The sequence below is a fragment of the Aspergillus brunneoviolaceus genome (genome assembly GCF_003184695.1).
Source record: "Aspergillus brunneoviolaceus CBS 621.78 unplaced genomic scaffold BO95scaffold_50, whole genome shotgun sequence".
Taxonomy (NCBI): domain Eukaryota; kingdom Fungi; phylum Ascomycota; class Eurotiomycetes; order Eurotiales; family Aspergillaceae; genus Aspergillus; species Aspergillus brunneoviolaceus.
This window is the reverse complement of record NW_020290780.1, coordinates 236,458-250,971: the sequence shown is the minus strand read 5'-3', so window position 1 is coordinate 250,971 and position 14,514 is coordinate 236,458. Positions and strand designations below refer to the sequence as shown.

General features: G+C 52.3%; 4 protein-coding genes across 4 annotated transcripts; 1 reads left to right on the top strand and 3 right to left on the bottom strand.

Moving 5' to 3' along the window:
- Positions 1 to 493: 493 nt before the first annotated feature.
- On the top strand, positions 494 to 2,176 carry BO95DRAFT_454755 (uncharacterized protein; the record flags this gene model as incomplete). Its single annotated transcript, XM_025588280.1, has 2 exons — positions 494 to 620; positions 753 to 2,176. The coding sequence occupies 2 exons, from the start codon at positions 494 to 496 to the stop codon at positions 2,174 to 2,176; spliced, it is 1,551 nt and encodes a 516-aa protein (XP_025440380.1).
- A 1,055-nt stretch (positions 2,177 to 3,231) lies between these two features.
- On the bottom strand, positions 3,232 to 7,214 carry BO95DRAFT_200880 (KH domain protein). Its single transcript, XM_025581030.1, has 7 exons — positions 6,309 to 7,214; positions 5,948 to 6,229; positions 5,435 to 5,896; positions 5,047 to 5,371; positions 4,629 to 4,993; positions 4,378 to 4,575; positions 3,232 to 4,327 (listed from the first exon to the last, which is right to left on the bottom strand). Exons 1-7 carry the CDS (start codon positions 6,834 to 6,836, stop codon positions 3,467 to 3,469), a joined length of 3,021 nt encoding a protein of 1,006 aa, XP_025440379.1. The 5' UTR covers positions 6,837 to 7,214; the 3' UTR covers positions 3,232 to 3,466.
- A 1,832-nt stretch (positions 7,215 to 9,046) lies between these two features.
- Positions 9,047 to 9,731, bottom strand: BO95DRAFT_201064 (uncharacterized protein). Its single transcript, XM_025581031.1, has 3 exons — positions 9,688 to 9,731; positions 9,217 to 9,634; positions 9,047 to 9,125 (listed from the first exon to the last, which is right to left on the bottom strand). Exons 2-3 carry the CDS (start codon positions 9,492 to 9,494, stop codon positions 9,110 to 9,112), a joined length of 294 nt encoding a protein of 97 aa, XP_025440378.1. The 5' UTR covers positions 9,495 to 9,634; positions 9,688 to 9,731; the 3' UTR covers positions 9,047 to 9,109.
- Positions 9,732 to 11,190: 1,459 nt separating this feature from the next.
- BO95DRAFT_444819 (uncharacterized protein) lies at positions 11,191 to 14,237 on the bottom strand. The gene has a single exon (XM_025586975.1). It carries the CDS (start codon positions 13,933 to 13,935, stop codon positions 11,401 to 11,403), a length of 2,535 nt encoding a protein of 844 aa, XP_025440377.1. The 5' UTR covers positions 13,936 to 14,237; the 3' UTR covers positions 11,191 to 11,400.
- Positions 14,238 to 14,514: the final 277 nt, after the last annotated feature.

The window sequence follows — 14,514 nt, the reverse complement described above, 5'->3', positions numbered from 1 at the left end:
TTAGTCCAGAGGAAATGGCTGATGCTCGAGCTTCTATCTGAAGCAATCTCGTAGTTTGTACGGAGTAGTTAGTCTCTTTGTGTGTGTGTCTGGGTCTCGGGGAGGAAGTTAAATCACCAGGTCTTTATCTTGCTGGTTCTTTGTCTGTTTGTCTGTCTGCCTGTCTACCTGTCTGTCTGTCTGCCCTTTCCTTCTCCCCTACTCTTGTCTCTCTCTCTCTCTCTCTCTTTCTCTCTCTCCCTGGAGGCCTGAGAGGGTGCTTTTTGACTTTACTTTCCTTCCCTTTCCTTTCCTCCCCCTCTGTGGTAGCTGGTAGCTGTCAACGTTATTCCTCTTGCTTTCATTCTTATTTTCAGACTCGTCAGCAGGCTTGTCTGACATCTCGTGTTTCTAATTCACTCTGCTTGGTCCCCTCCCCACCTTTCCTCTTCCCCACTGTCTGTTCGCCGGATCCACTTCATGATGGATCAACACATTTAATGCGCTGGCAGCCATGAAGCAGGCAATTGAACAAGCAGGATCTATGTTCACTGGCTGGATATCCTCCTGCTCATTCTGTGTGCACTCCGGGGATGACGAGGCGAGTTACGACCATCATCAACAAGCCATGCAGCGCAAAGGTAATGTCCATCCATCGGTCCAGCCTTGAGTGTATACACAAAAACACACAGCCCTAAGTCGGCTACTTTCCAACCTTACAACACAACCCCTCACGGAGTAACTGACTGAACTTCCTCCTCTTTCCCCTACAGGTGCCGAACGGGAGATGAAGATATGCCACACCCAGCAACCGCGTCTCATTCCCCCGATGAAGCCTTTCGTCTACGATGAAGCTCCCACCCCGCCACGCCCTCAACCCCGGGCTCCATCCTTCCCCTCATGGATGCTCGAAAGCAAGAACCGGGCCAGCATCTCCCTGAAGAGAAAATCGACCGCCGCACCGCCCATCCGCATCAGTGCCCCGTCCGACTTCCGACGAGTGTCGACTTTCCTGCCCGGCGCTGATATTGCAGCCGCAGACGGCGGATTCTACTCTCCGCTGGAGCTGAGCTTCAACGTCCCGGGCCGCCAGCTTCCAGCGCTTCCTCATTTCGATGATTTCCCTCTCGAGACCGATCGTCGTTCCCCGATCAGCCTCATCCGGCCTCCGCGAGCCGTAGCCCTAGCCGGCGAGAACGCTCGTCTGCCTCTGTCTCAGCCTCAGCCCCGAAGCCAACATAGACCAACTTCATCATTTCAGCTACCCCGTAAGCCTGTGGGGTCTGGCTCACGTCGTTCGTCCCTCGCAGCGCACGAATATCTTGGGTTTGGGGAGAGACAAGCCACCACCACCACCACCACCAACAGCAAAAGCAGTGCCTTCATCCCTCACTTCTCGAGTCGTGGCTCTTCTGCCGTCGCTATCGTGCCAGGCACGAACACAGACGAGCAAAATCCACGCCGACAGCCCAACAATACAGCAGCAGCAGCAGCAGCAGCAGCATCCAAACCCCCCAGAACACCACCCTACCCCCCCAACCTGCAGGACAGGCCCTTACCAAGCATCCCCACCGCCGAGGAGGAAGCAGAAGAAGGAGAAAACTCCCCGTCATCGCGAAGCACAACCTCCCACAGTCATCCTCCCCGAACCCCCTCCGACGACCGCGAGCGAACCCCGTCCCGCTCCGGCCGCGTCACGCAATGGCTCTTCCACGCCACGAGCAGCCACAGCAGCAGTCCAACCACCACCAAAAACCACTCCCCGGCCCCCTCCCCTCCCACCTGGCCGAACCTGAACAAGGAAAACCAGTCCCAAAAGAGCGGTAACAGCCCCTTCCGCATCCGCTCGCGCACCCTCAGCGGATCGACGCTCGCTTCCTCGATCACCAATCTAACCGGAGGAGGCTTCAAGAGCAGCACGGCAACCACCACTTGCCCTGCTCCTGCAGCAGCTGCATTTCCCGCGAAGGGGATCTCAAGCAAAGAGCTAGGCAGTCCGTTCACCCCGCGCGTGCCAGAAGACCGCAGCATGTACCCCACCATCTTTGAGAGCGAACATCACCAGCAGCAGCGGCAGTCTCACCACTCCCACTCCCACTCCCACCAGGACCAACACCAAGAAGGAGAGTACGAAGACCTGCGCCAATCCCAGTACTACGAGAACTACCGCCACTCGGCCGTTGGCCTTGCCTTCTGAAGGTTTCCCACATCCCCTGATTCAAAACGCAACGCAACACTCTCAAAAACCCTAATCGTCAATCCTCAAGATACATAACAGACCCCCCCCCCACCCTGTACGGCCTCCTCACCCGGCCCATCCCCCGCAATCCCGTCCAGCTTGGTCTCACTCGTTATACCCCTACCGAAACCCCAGCCAGCCCAAATCTCGATTGATATCAATGCCCCTTATGCCCATGTTCATGCCCAATGCCAATGCTAATACCTTAATGCTCGGATTTTATCCCCCCCCCCCTTTTTCGCTTTTCGCCTCTTCTCGAATCACTGATCTCGGTCCATAAGCATAAAGCATACAACCCATTCGTTTTCTCCCAGATAAAACAGGCAGGCTGCTAATTCTTCATACCCCGGCTCCCTCCTACCTTCACCGTTCCCCATCACCCTCGCTTACTCATAATGTCTGTTCTCCGTGGTTTTCTCTCGTTTGATATTCAAGGATGATAATGGGGATTATCTACAGTTGCAGTTGCATAGATGGAGCATAATTGACCTACCATACGCTCGTTTAGTTGTCTGGGCGGTTGCACTTCTTCGGACTTGAAAGTAGAGGGTAGTGATATTTTGCATGCAACAAGGGTATATACAATGGGAAACTTCAGCACCTACGTATCATACGGAGAATAGAGACGAAGCAGAACAACATAAATACTTCACTGCCGCAACACGAAACGTCTGGATATCTTCAGGTATATAACAATTCCAAATCGAATCCATCAAACGCAAACTGTCCAAGGACAGCATGTCAATCCTTGCATACACCTTCGTTTCACTTGGTATCATGTCTGAAAAGGGGAAAATAACAGTTTCAATGCAAGAAGAAAAGAAATTTGGCAAAGTCCACCAGCCGCGTATTTGTTTCCCGTATGATATCTCCCTCCAAGGTCCCCTATGGATATCTCTCAACCCTTGGCTTAACTCAACAAGATCAAGTGAAAAAAAAAACGACAAACATCTGGCGAAAAAAAAATGACAGAGAGGAGAATATCACCGGGAGGGCAGACCCAACAAGACCAGGAGTAGGTGACGGATATTGACGGATATCAACACAACAATCCTGTATTCTTTGAATGTCTTGCCTCCTTTTCCTGTTTTATATCTTTTTTTCCTGTGACGTCTTGATTGCATGCATGCACTCTGTGGTATCAAGAAGGATCCGAAACACAAATCGCTGACAACAAATCTCAAAAATAATATCAAAAGAAAAACACTAAAGTCTCTTGGGGTATACTGCTGCAAATTGACATTGATTTTAACGCGGTGGCCCGATTGGGGCCGGGTATCCAGAAGTAGAATTGGAAGTACTAGGACGACCACTGTCAAAAGAGGCGCGCGGGTCATGCTTGGGTGTCATGTCCCCTGGCGCGGTACCGAATGGAAATTTCGTGTCAAAGCGCGCGGGCCAGCCATTGCTGCTGCTGTGGCTGTGAGAGCTTCCGAGGACCGGCAGGTCGTCCTCGGCAAGGTTCACGCCGGAATCGTTCCATGGGTTGCGATAGCCACTGTCGCGGGACTCCATCGAAACCAAGGATGCCTTCGACGCATTGCTGGACGCATGCTTGAAGAAAGACCCTGGAGAAGCCGAGTGGTTCTTGCGTCCAATGAACGAGGAGAAGGAAGAGATACTACCAGGCTTGCGCAGTCGCTCGAAAATGGACCCGCGCTCGCTGGTTTCATCGGAGAAGTTGGGTCGGGTAGGAGAGTCGGTGACGAGGGGGGCAGGAGCATGCTGCAACAATTTGGAGTCGAAGAAGGGCAGGGACTCTTCAAACGAGTCAGACTTCGGTCGCGGAATGGCGCCCTTGACTGTCGTCGCGTCAAGTCCGTGAGCCACAAGGCGCGAGATCAAGAAATCGATCGCATCCTTCAGTCCGCCGGCATTATTGCGAGTGTATCCGAGCACCACGCGGTCTTCAGGCCCGAAAGTTGGAGAAGAGGACCCCGAGGCACTGTCAGATGTCGGAAGGTCCGAAGTTGTATCCACGGTGGTATCAACTTCGTATTGTTCCTTCAACTTTGCGCAGACATCTTCACGGAAGTCGGGGGACTTGAAGAAATCTCGCAATTCTGCGGAGCTTTGGAAGAGGAGTTCGTGACTCTCAGGGACCATTCCCTATAACGGTAATTAGAACTGCAACCACGGAAAAGATAGATAGTACATACCAGTAAGGCGTCAACCGCCTGCGGAACCTGGTATTCCGGTCCAGAGATGTTCACGACGTCACTAGCAAGCTCGGTGCTAGGGAACTCAATCTTGCAGTTCCACTTCTTCTCAAGCTCATCGATTTCAGAGATGCGGGCGAGCAATTCACGGTGATAAAGCCGGTTGATGACCACTCGTTCCGAGACATACTCGGCATCCTGTTCCCACATCAGATAAGGGTCACCAGTGGTTAGACAGAATGTAGACTTACGACTTTCTCGACCATGTCCATGATCTCCTGCTTCACCAAGTCGAGACTCTGAGCATTGCGTGCAGGAGTCCGGCAGATGACGTTATCAACCTTGATATCATCGTCCTCTTTGCCCATTCCGCCGCGGTCCATGGCGTTCGAGAATTTGACGAAAACCGAGTATTTCTTCATGATGCGCTGGATATGCTGACCACCGATTCCGATGATTCGCTTGTGATATTGATCGGGCACATGGAAGGAGATCGAAGCGGGCATCTCCTGCTCAACAAGATCTAGGCCGTTCTTGGTGGATTCGTACTGGTTGCCGCACACGTCGATGTAGAAGTTGTACTCGTTGAAACCATCGAAAATGATTTGCACATTGCCTAGAAGGGTCAGCCTTTTCGCTCATGCGGCCAGTCACAAGCAATGAACGCACTCTGTCCCATGATCTTGTTGATCTTGCCATTCTTCTTGCCACTGACAAACTCCTTGTGCTCATTCGCAAGTTCGATCTTGACGCGCATCTGGTACTGGCTCCGCTGGACAAATGGGATTTGGTTGATCACCATCATCGCTGCCTTGACAGCATCATCTGATCCATTGATGGTGAAAGTCAAGTTGTCAAAGCTGACCTCGGCACCCGAATTGCTGCAGATGTCGGACAGCATTGTACGAACGTCGGCGGCGGGTGGGGCGCGTAATCCACCTTGGGACGGGTCGGGCATGATAATCCACCACGAGGCACTGTAGAACTGGCCGGCCTATCATGATCTGTCAGTGACACCTGATGAAAAGTCTTCCGCCCGAGCAACGACACCACCTACCAAAGCCATGATCTCGCGAACTGTGCGCTCGACGTGCAGAACCTCTGTGCCCTGGATGCGAACCACACCCCGCTGGATTCCCAGCTGGGGAAAGTGGACGTAAGATCCGTTCATCTCCATCACCTTCCGGACTTTGTCAAGGCGATCAAGCAAAATGTTGTCGATTTTGTTCGAGTTGACGATGACATCCTTCACATAGATCTTGACCCCCAATACCAGCTCCCGCAATTTCTGCTTGGCGCGAGCAATCTGCTCTTGAGTGTCACCCGTGATGTAAACCTCGTCCTCACTGCGACGGTGGGCACCGGGGGGCGTGTATCCGAAAATGCGCGGGAATGGCGGAGGGAAGTAGATGGCCGTTCCGGTCGCCGCCTCGATCAGCTTGATGTTCTTGCGAGTCCGACCGCAGACCAAAGTGTGCATGGTGAGCTCCAGCTTCATGGCATCCACGTGACGTTTGAGCTAAGCATCGTTAGTATCCCGACCGTCTCCTTCGTCATAACAAGCACCTACAATTTGATCAATCATGATCAACACGCGAGTCTTAGCATGCTCCGCGCTCTCCATGTCACCGTAGATGGACACCCGGAACCGCTGGTCCAGCCCATTATCCGACGCGTAGCCATAAGAGGAGATCACAGCACTATCATTGTCGCGAATCTTGGGGTTGAGGAGGAAGATATCGGTGCCAGTGTATGCAGCCAGGGTATCGAGATGCTCCAGAACACTGGAACGGATATTCTTGGTCGATCCGTCAATAATAAGATGGACGTCAACATCCACGGTCGCACAACGCTATTAGACCAGGATCATCAGTATTGAGCAAGCAAGCAAAAGTCGCCGTAACGAAACAGGACTATTATTGGGGCCGTACCAGCAAAATTGGAGTCTCGTTCAAGACCCTTGCCCGCATCTTGCGCACAGTCTCTCCATCGCCGGTGATACAGACATTCGTCGCCAATCCTTGGGGTCGTCGTTGTAGTGAGGGGACTGTTTTGGGCTCGGACGACGTGACAACAGCCTCTACTCGACCGTTACTGCTCTCGGTGATCTGGCGACATAACCTCCGCAGGGCCTCGACATTGCTGGCATGGACGGGAAGCTGGTGGACGGGGGTTCCGTCCGGGGTGCCCTCGGGAAATGACCAACGCTGGAGAGCACCAGGACTCGCGTGCAGGACATCATCGGCATCGGGACCGGCCAAGGTGGAGGAGAATGGAACATTGAAGGAGAGGTTGACGGTAGGGTCAATGCCGGTGGGCGGAGTCATCGGAGGTGCGCCGTGCGGTCGACGAAGAGAGTGGGAGCTCATATCGGTGTGCGGTCGAGACATGCCGAAAGTGGGTGTCATTCGCTCCCAGCCATGACGGGCCTGACCCGTAAAGTTGGAGATCTTGTGCATGACAAGGGTAAGTCGAGTCTCTGGCCCCTTGAACGAGTCGAGGGGAGAGGAGGGGGAGGGTCGAGCAGCGGAGAGAAGGAATGGCGAATGAACCGGCGGAAGAGGGGCAAGAAGGAAAAGACAAGGCGAATGCAGCAGTAGGGGAATCAAAGAGAGAAAGTAGGACGATGAGGAGAAAGAAGAAAGTCGAGGCGGACAGACAAGGCTTTAGTTTGTCGCCAGTCTCGACAGGGATATGGTGTGTTTTGGGGGGGGGGAGAGGGGGGAGGGAGGTGAGCGCACAAGGGGAGGAGGAAAAAGGAAGAGGTGGTGGAGGTGGTGTTAAGGTAGAATGGATTGGGGTGGAGGGGAGGGAGGGAGTGGTTAGTTTAGTGGGAGGGAGCGTAGTGTGGGAGAGAGAGACAGAGAGAGGCAGAGAGAGGGAATGAGGGAGGGAGGGAGGAGGGAGACTGAGGGAGTTCGAGTGACAAGACGAAGAAGGGCGCCTTTTTGGGTAATCCGGAATGGGGTGGGAAAAGGCAATCAACCACCTTGACGGGCCAAAACGGGTATCGAGGATGATTGAACCTATAGTATCTGGGCTGCGGACAACACCAAAAATAAAATAGAATAAAACAAAGCAATGTTCGAGAAGATAGAATGTCCAAAATGAGGACGATAAGACGGCGAGGAGGAAAAGAAGAATAAATCGAGAAAGGGAAATAAAGGAAAAGGAAGCAGAGCAAAGCAGTTCAAAGCAGACTGACTGGGCTGTCAATCAATCAACAAAAAATGGGCGTTGGGTTTTTTTTGGCCGCGAGAACTTGACAATTGATTCAAGTTTAGTCAGTCGATCAGAGCACGGAGGGAGAAGAATGAATCGGAAGAACAAGGCGGGGGTGGGAAGAGAGGGAGGAATTCCTCTGGCCGAATTCAGGAAGAAAGGCTTGGGGAGTCCAGCAAGCAAGCAATCAAGCAAGCAAGCAAGCAGCAGCAACAGCAACAGCAACAGCAAGCAGAGTTGGATGAATCCATCACAAGAGTAAAAAAGAACACAGCCATCCATGGATGGATGGATGGATTGGATGGAGCGATCTTCTTCTGGCCGGGTGGTCTTCCTCAGGCACCAAACTAACCCGTTCACAGCCAACTCAATCAACAATCAGTCGACTAATCAATCATCATTGATCCTGATCAATCAATCGAAATATCAATCCATCAAGGAGAATTCATTATCGGAAGCTACCTCGTGCTTGGTTTCCAAAATTGACCAAACTGTGTGCTATAAATGTTCTGATCCTTCTCCTTCGAACCACACCCCCAATAACTACTACTAATCTTCATCCCTCCTCCCCTCCTTCTTCTTCATCAGGCGGGACACGGCGGGTACTCAGCCCAGTGTCTAGGCCCAATGCTGGCATTGTCTAGCCAAAGTACGATCGTGACCAGAAGCAGGCTAACCCTCACTAGAGTCGATACTAATGAGTCCTGCCTACTACCAGAATAGTAGTCATCATCGTCCTGACTAGTCCAACTAGGGATCAGTCCACCCACCCAGTGCCCCCTTCTTGTCCTCCTAAAATCTACACTATCCCTGATGAATCCGGAGTACAGTTACAATAGCCGAATTATACTCGAGTCGTACTTCGAAACAGAGAGAAACGAAGCCTGACTCACTCACTCCCTGCCAGGCCGTTTCTGACAGAAGTCCACAACATTCCATCCCGTCGTTCTCCATACTGGGGCAAAAACGGGCTGGAAGGAATCCCGATAACAATGAAAGGGAACGCTGAACAGTGCCCAGCAATTTAAAAGGAAACACAATTCCTGCCCAAAGACATTCCCACTTCTGTTTCTTCGAGGGTCAGGTCAGGTCAGATAGCACTCTTCCTCATGTGAAGAATCGAAGGATGGGCGATGTGATCATCCACCACTGCATTGAATTTCCTGTGCACGGTCCACCCACCTTGCCCCTTTGGGCGCTACAGGCGACTAAGAGACTGCATTCTACGCAGTCACGTGTAGCCATGGTTAAGGCCCCGGGGTTCTTACTAGTAGTCTATGGGTGTCAACATTCAACTACAGTCCAAAGACTGGACTATATAGTATGGAATTGCGGAGAAAACGGAGGGTGTGAAGAAAGCATGTGCAACACACACAGAAACTGACTTGCGAGCCGAAAGTCCAGGAGATAATTGCCCCCCCCGGCGGAAGTATCCCAGACCCGGTTGTGAACTGGCGATCCAAGCTCGGAAGTGCTGGGAAAGGGCAGGGGCAGATCACTTGAGTCCGGTCTAGCCTGGTGGTGGCCTACCTACCTCTATAATCAAATCAAGCTCTTTGCCGGATTTTCCTTGATAGCGAGCAAGCAAGCAAGCAAGCAAGCATGAGGGGGCCTTACCCTCCCCCAACAACAGAAGACCAGACAGGATCGACTCTTACTGGGCTGAACCTCGAGCCCTCTTGGGGCTGAACAATCACACAACTAACTACCTTACTCAGTAGTAATATGTGTGCGTACACTGTACACCTGGAGACAGAGTCGCGTTGTTGAATTTGCCACGCGTCTGAATCGACCCATCCATTTGCGCTCCTGCTGTCACTGCTAATTACTACTGCTACACTCAATCCTAACACAGCAGTACATACATACATACATACATACATACATACATGCATACCAGTCTGGATCACGATCTCTCCCCGGTAACGGGCAGGAATTTGCAATCTACCAGACAACTACATACTACACCCAGAATATGTACCGTACTTGAAGGGGCGAATAACCCTCCCTCAAGCCCGTTAGTTAACTCAACTTACTAATGCATGTCAATACTCCAGACAGCAGCCACTCAGCGGGAAGGGGCTGTACTCAGTAAACCGGATTGGAGGAGAGAGAGAGAGGGAGGGGAGTGAAACACCACCGACCTTGCGTCACCGCGTATCATGACTTGGTCTCCGCCCGGCGAATCCAGGGTGAGGAAGAAACAGTCAAAGTGTCAGACACTTTCCCTCCCCTCCTCTTCTAGTCTAATTCTAGTTCCCTCGGCCGTTTTCTTTGTGTCCATCACGATGATGATCATCAAGCAGCTTGTCCCGTCCTAAGTTGAATCCGCATGGGTTTTGAAGAGAAACAAAACGGGGCTCAACGGGAACCCACGGGATAATCCTAACATCGAACAATAAGTTTGAGGCATCACAGGGAAAGACATTTGGCATTCGGTTTCGTTTCATCCAAGTCACACATGCTTAGTCACAATGACCAGCTGGTTTCTTTTTACAGTACTCAGTAAATATCACACAAACCTGAAAAGTAACAAAAAAAAAAAAAAAAAGCTCACCATAGTCGATCCCATCTCGTCCGATTCGTGGCAACCTCCCCGAGGATGGTTGTTCAAGAAACTGAACCCCAGACTTTTCCCGGGCCGTCTTATCCATGGCACCAGGATGGATGACCCCTCGACTTAACTGATACTTGGAAGATCATCGAATGACTACTTTCCTCCCAGGTTCGTATGCAAATGAACAACATACTAGTGTAGTGGTTACTTCCAACATTGATGGCAAATTACTGTAACTACCCGACCTCGATCGATCTCGACGCCCGAATCAGCAACGACGTCATTCATCAACCGCCTCACATCGCTCAACCCACTGCAGTGGGGGGTCCGTATTTCAATTCGCCTTCAGTACCTCTGTATCATTGCCATATGTACGAGCACTCGTATCTATCAATCCAAATTCTTTCATTTTCCAGATAAAGGCTAGAAAAAGAGATACCCTGCAAGCTCAAATGTGATAGGCCGTTCTGGCAGGAGTAGGAAAATACCTTACGCGAGCCTCCCAGCTTGAGAAGTGAGAACATATATGCATACGATGATGGGTAGCTCAATCACCTGCTCTGTATATTGCGAGTCGTTTGTCCAAGCCGTCTTCATTGCTTTATGGACTATGAGCACTTTTTGACAAAGGGGGAAAACATACAAGCCACGCAATCTTGGTTTATCAACGGTTCTATTCTCTAGAATTAAATCAGAGTAGAGGGAATCTAGATAGGATGGTGTGGGAGAGAAAGAGGTGCCAATTTCTTTTCTTGACGGTGCACATTGGGATACATCTAGTGTTGCATAATAGGTGAAGAACCACGAGGAACCATGATATCGAATGATATCAGTGAAGAGGTTCGGGGAGCGAGACATTTCATTCGAGCGATGAATTATCATGGACGTGAGCGATGCGAGCAAGGAACTATAGCGGCAGCGGCGGAGGCGGTATCCGTGTTGCCAGCAGAGCGGCAGAAAGCAAACTGCCAATCAGCATAGCTGATTACTCTGTGTACCACAGCACCAGAAGATCGAGATTGAACCGTGAATACCTTTTATCTCTCTACTACCCTCCTGGAATGATTTTCAAAATAGTTTCGCGTATACATCATCTCCATGCATAAGTAGCATGAACCCCAGTCATCTTGCTTGCTTGCTTTTGTAAGTACAATAAAACGCCCTCAAAGGAGACGTAAACTGAAAATCGACAAAATATATGGCGTGTTCATCTGAGAACATCAGACGGAAAGAGAAAAAAATACTTAGTACCGCGGAGGAGGAACTCGATGAACTACATCCCCTCGCGGTGCTCCTTCTAATACGACCCGCTCCGGATTCGCCGCAACACTTCCCTCATAATAACGGACGGGCTCCTCGCGCGCCAGAGGCCGCGTCGCAACATACATAGGCCGTTCCGCGTACTCGCGCGGCTGCCGGGTCCCGTCGTCCAGATACACACTCACGTCGCGCGCTCCGCCGGGGCGAACACTTTCCACTCGTTGGATGACCTCGCGCGGCTCCTCATACCGTCCTGCTGGGGGACGCACGCTCGGCATCCGTACGATTCGCTCACGGGGCAGTTCAGCCTCTTCAAGGTAATGTGGAGGTCGGCGGGTGGCGTATTCGGTCACTTGGACGCTGGCGCTACGTGGTGGATAGACATTTCGGTCATCCGGGCCGGCGGCAACGGTCGCGGGAGTGGCGCCCACATAAGGTCGGCGTTCACTCGGGACTGGGCGAGCGTACTCGGTGACGCGTCGATAAGCCGGCGGAGGGGGCATGTCCTGTACGTACCTCCGACCGCCGAAGGGGTCTTCAACGACGGATGCCGCCCGTAGGCTCGCGTGGCGTAGAGTGACCGCACGGTCATCGTAAAGCTCACCGCGCGGGGCTCGGCTGGCGGGAAGGTAATACTGATTGCCGTGCTCATCGACCACGATCCGTCGCGGAGGTGGCGCCATCATCTGACTCGTGGCCTCTTCCTCGTAGTAAGCTTCCCGGAGTCGAGGCGACATCGGCGATTCTCCCGCAGGAACATAGCGGCGTGTAGGCGGCGGGGGCAGTTCGTCATAGTACCGGACTCGTTCTGGTGCCGGCTGTTCCACGATAGCGTAGGATCCTGCGCGCAGAGAATGGGGGCTAGCCTGGTCAATATACTCGCGGGCATATTCAGGTTGTCGAGCTTGATGCTGGAGACTGGCAACTCGTCGAAGATCTTGACCGTCGCGCATCGGACGTCTCACACTGAGTCTGGAGACGGTCCGTTGAGCGCCAGGATCTGCATGATGAGCGTCATAAATTTCATACTCGTACCCTGGCTCTCTCATAGGCGGCTCCCTTCTCTCGATCACGGGAGTATACTGTGGCGAGGCAATGTCTATGTACACAGGTCGCTCCTGAAGTTGGCGGCTTCTGTACGTCTGTGGGGTATCTGCAAAAGGTGGAGGCGATACGGGTTCTTCCTTGATGTATGCCTCATCGGCAACCGTGGTGGCTTGCGCCTTATACGACGGACGAGACCGGTCTCGATCCTCATGCAGTCTCCTACGCTTTCTAGACGTCAAAGGATAGGCGGGTACGTCAGGACTGGCATGACGCTCCGGAGCATAGTCTGAACGCGCATGTGGGACCGACGACACCTTGGCGATCGCCAACGGGGAGACCCTAGACGGTTGTGGAGCGGCAGGCGAAGTGATGTGGTTCCGCACGACTCGGACATCATCGGCAGGCGAGACAGATTGTCGAGCGTAGCGGGCTCGTTCAACTGGTCGACCTTCCGGCGCACGTCGTTTGGTTCCGCCCGCGTACTCCCTCTGAACCTCGTAATTGTCTTCCCTCTCCATGGGCGCGACTCCGGGCGCAGGCGGCGAGTACTCCGGTTCTTCAAACGCGTCAGGTGGTTGGTTGTGGTTCGGGTACTTGCGGGATGCGTAGTCGACCTCGCCATGGTGCGGCTGCCTTTGATCATAGGGTAATCGATGGCCTGCCACGGGGTAAGTATCTTGCATATCCTGATCCGATCCAGTTCTGTTGAGGGCCTCAAGCCGTTGCAACTCATCTGAATAGTTCTCTACTGGGACCGCAGTAGCAAGCTCCTCAGAATTGGATTGAGGTGCTGTAGATGGTTTTTGCTGTTCCCCCTGCTGAGGCGAATCAGGAGCTCTACTGGAATAGAACGAATTATCGTCAAAGGAGTCGCTGGGCTCTCCATTGCCACGGCCATCGGCCGACGGAGATGGGTTGACCATCTCGAAGGCCTTGACGAGCACATCAGAAACATCGAAGTCCGGCTTCGCGTCCTGTAGAGCAGCCTTCTGCCTTGACTCCTGCCTTTTTTGCTCCAGCTGCTCCCGTAACGCCCTTTCCACCCGTTGACGCTGTAGCTGTAGCTCAGCTCGCACGAGATCGTCCGACTTCGTCAAGAAGATCGGATCAATTTCCGAGGTAGGATTGGGGATGATACGCGACGCCCCCGTCACACCCGACGAAACCCCCCCAATGCCACCGCTCTGAGAGTTGGCCGGTTTAGCATTGGAAGGGGCGGTCGGGACCTGATCCTTGGGAGAAGCCTTCTGCCATTCTCCTGGCTTTACCTGAGAGGGAGTAGAAGAGGCAGGGAGGTTGCGCGAAGCCGTCTTGCGCACAAATTGCCGAGGAACCTTCAATCTAGGGTGAGTTCCAGAAAAGATTTCGTCACTTATTTTCAGGATCTTCTCATACTCCTGCACCTCCTGATTTGATGTAGGTAGCCTAGTAGGTGCACTACTGCCTGATGTTGAAAGCTGAGCTGCTGCCATAATTTAGGAAAAATGACTCTCCTAGGCAAGAATTATGTTGGCCGTGAGAGTCGATAGATCAAATCACCTGAGGTTTAAAGCGAGCAAGTTCTGCTGCGTCACCCGTGCAGGTTGCAATCTTTGATTGCGGTATAAGTAGGACAGCTTCGCCAATAGACTTGGACTAGCTAGAGTCTTTTTTTTCTCTTTTCCTTTCTCTTTCTGTACTTATCTTTCCTTTTTTTTGTGCTTTTTTAACATGTATAAGGGAGAGTGGGGAGAGGAAGGGAGAGGAAGACAAAGTGTCGAGCCAAAGGTGAAGTTGCGGAGAGGGAAAAGAAGGACGCAGCCAGCCGTGCTGTTACGAGTAAGTTATTCGAGTAACTTGCCGCCGCACGCGCTAAACTCGCCGGGGAAAAGCCGTTCTTGATTCTCCCCGACTCCCGAGACAACGAGTCATCATCCATCTTACTGAACGATTGCAGTATTACTCATATTCAAATCATTAACTAACTTACCATTCACGAACTCCCCTTAACCACGGCGCATAGGGTTCGGCTATGAATCGTCCCATTCTACGCGCCTGTTATCGATCATCTT

Coding starts and splice junctions, on each gene's coding strand:
- BO95DRAFT_200880 (XM_025581030.1), bottom strand. CDS start 6,836: ATGCACAAGATCTCCAACTTTACGGGTCAGGCCCGTCATGGCTGGGAG. Junction 4,994..5,046: donor CAACAAGATCATGGGACAGA/GTGCGTTCATTG, acceptor TGACCCTTCTAG/GCAATGTGCAAATCATTTTC. Junction 4,576..4,628: donor TGGACATGGTCGAGAAAGTC/GTAAGTCTACAT, acceptor ATGTGGGAACAG/GATGCCGAGTATGTCTCGGA.
- BO95DRAFT_201064 (XM_025581031.1), bottom strand. CDS start 9,494: ATGCATGTATGTATGTATGTATGTATGTATGTATGTACTGCTGTGTTA.
- BO95DRAFT_444819 (XM_025586975.1), bottom strand. CDS start 13,935: ATGGCAGCAGCTCAGCTTTCAACATCAGGCAGTAGTGCACCTACTAGG.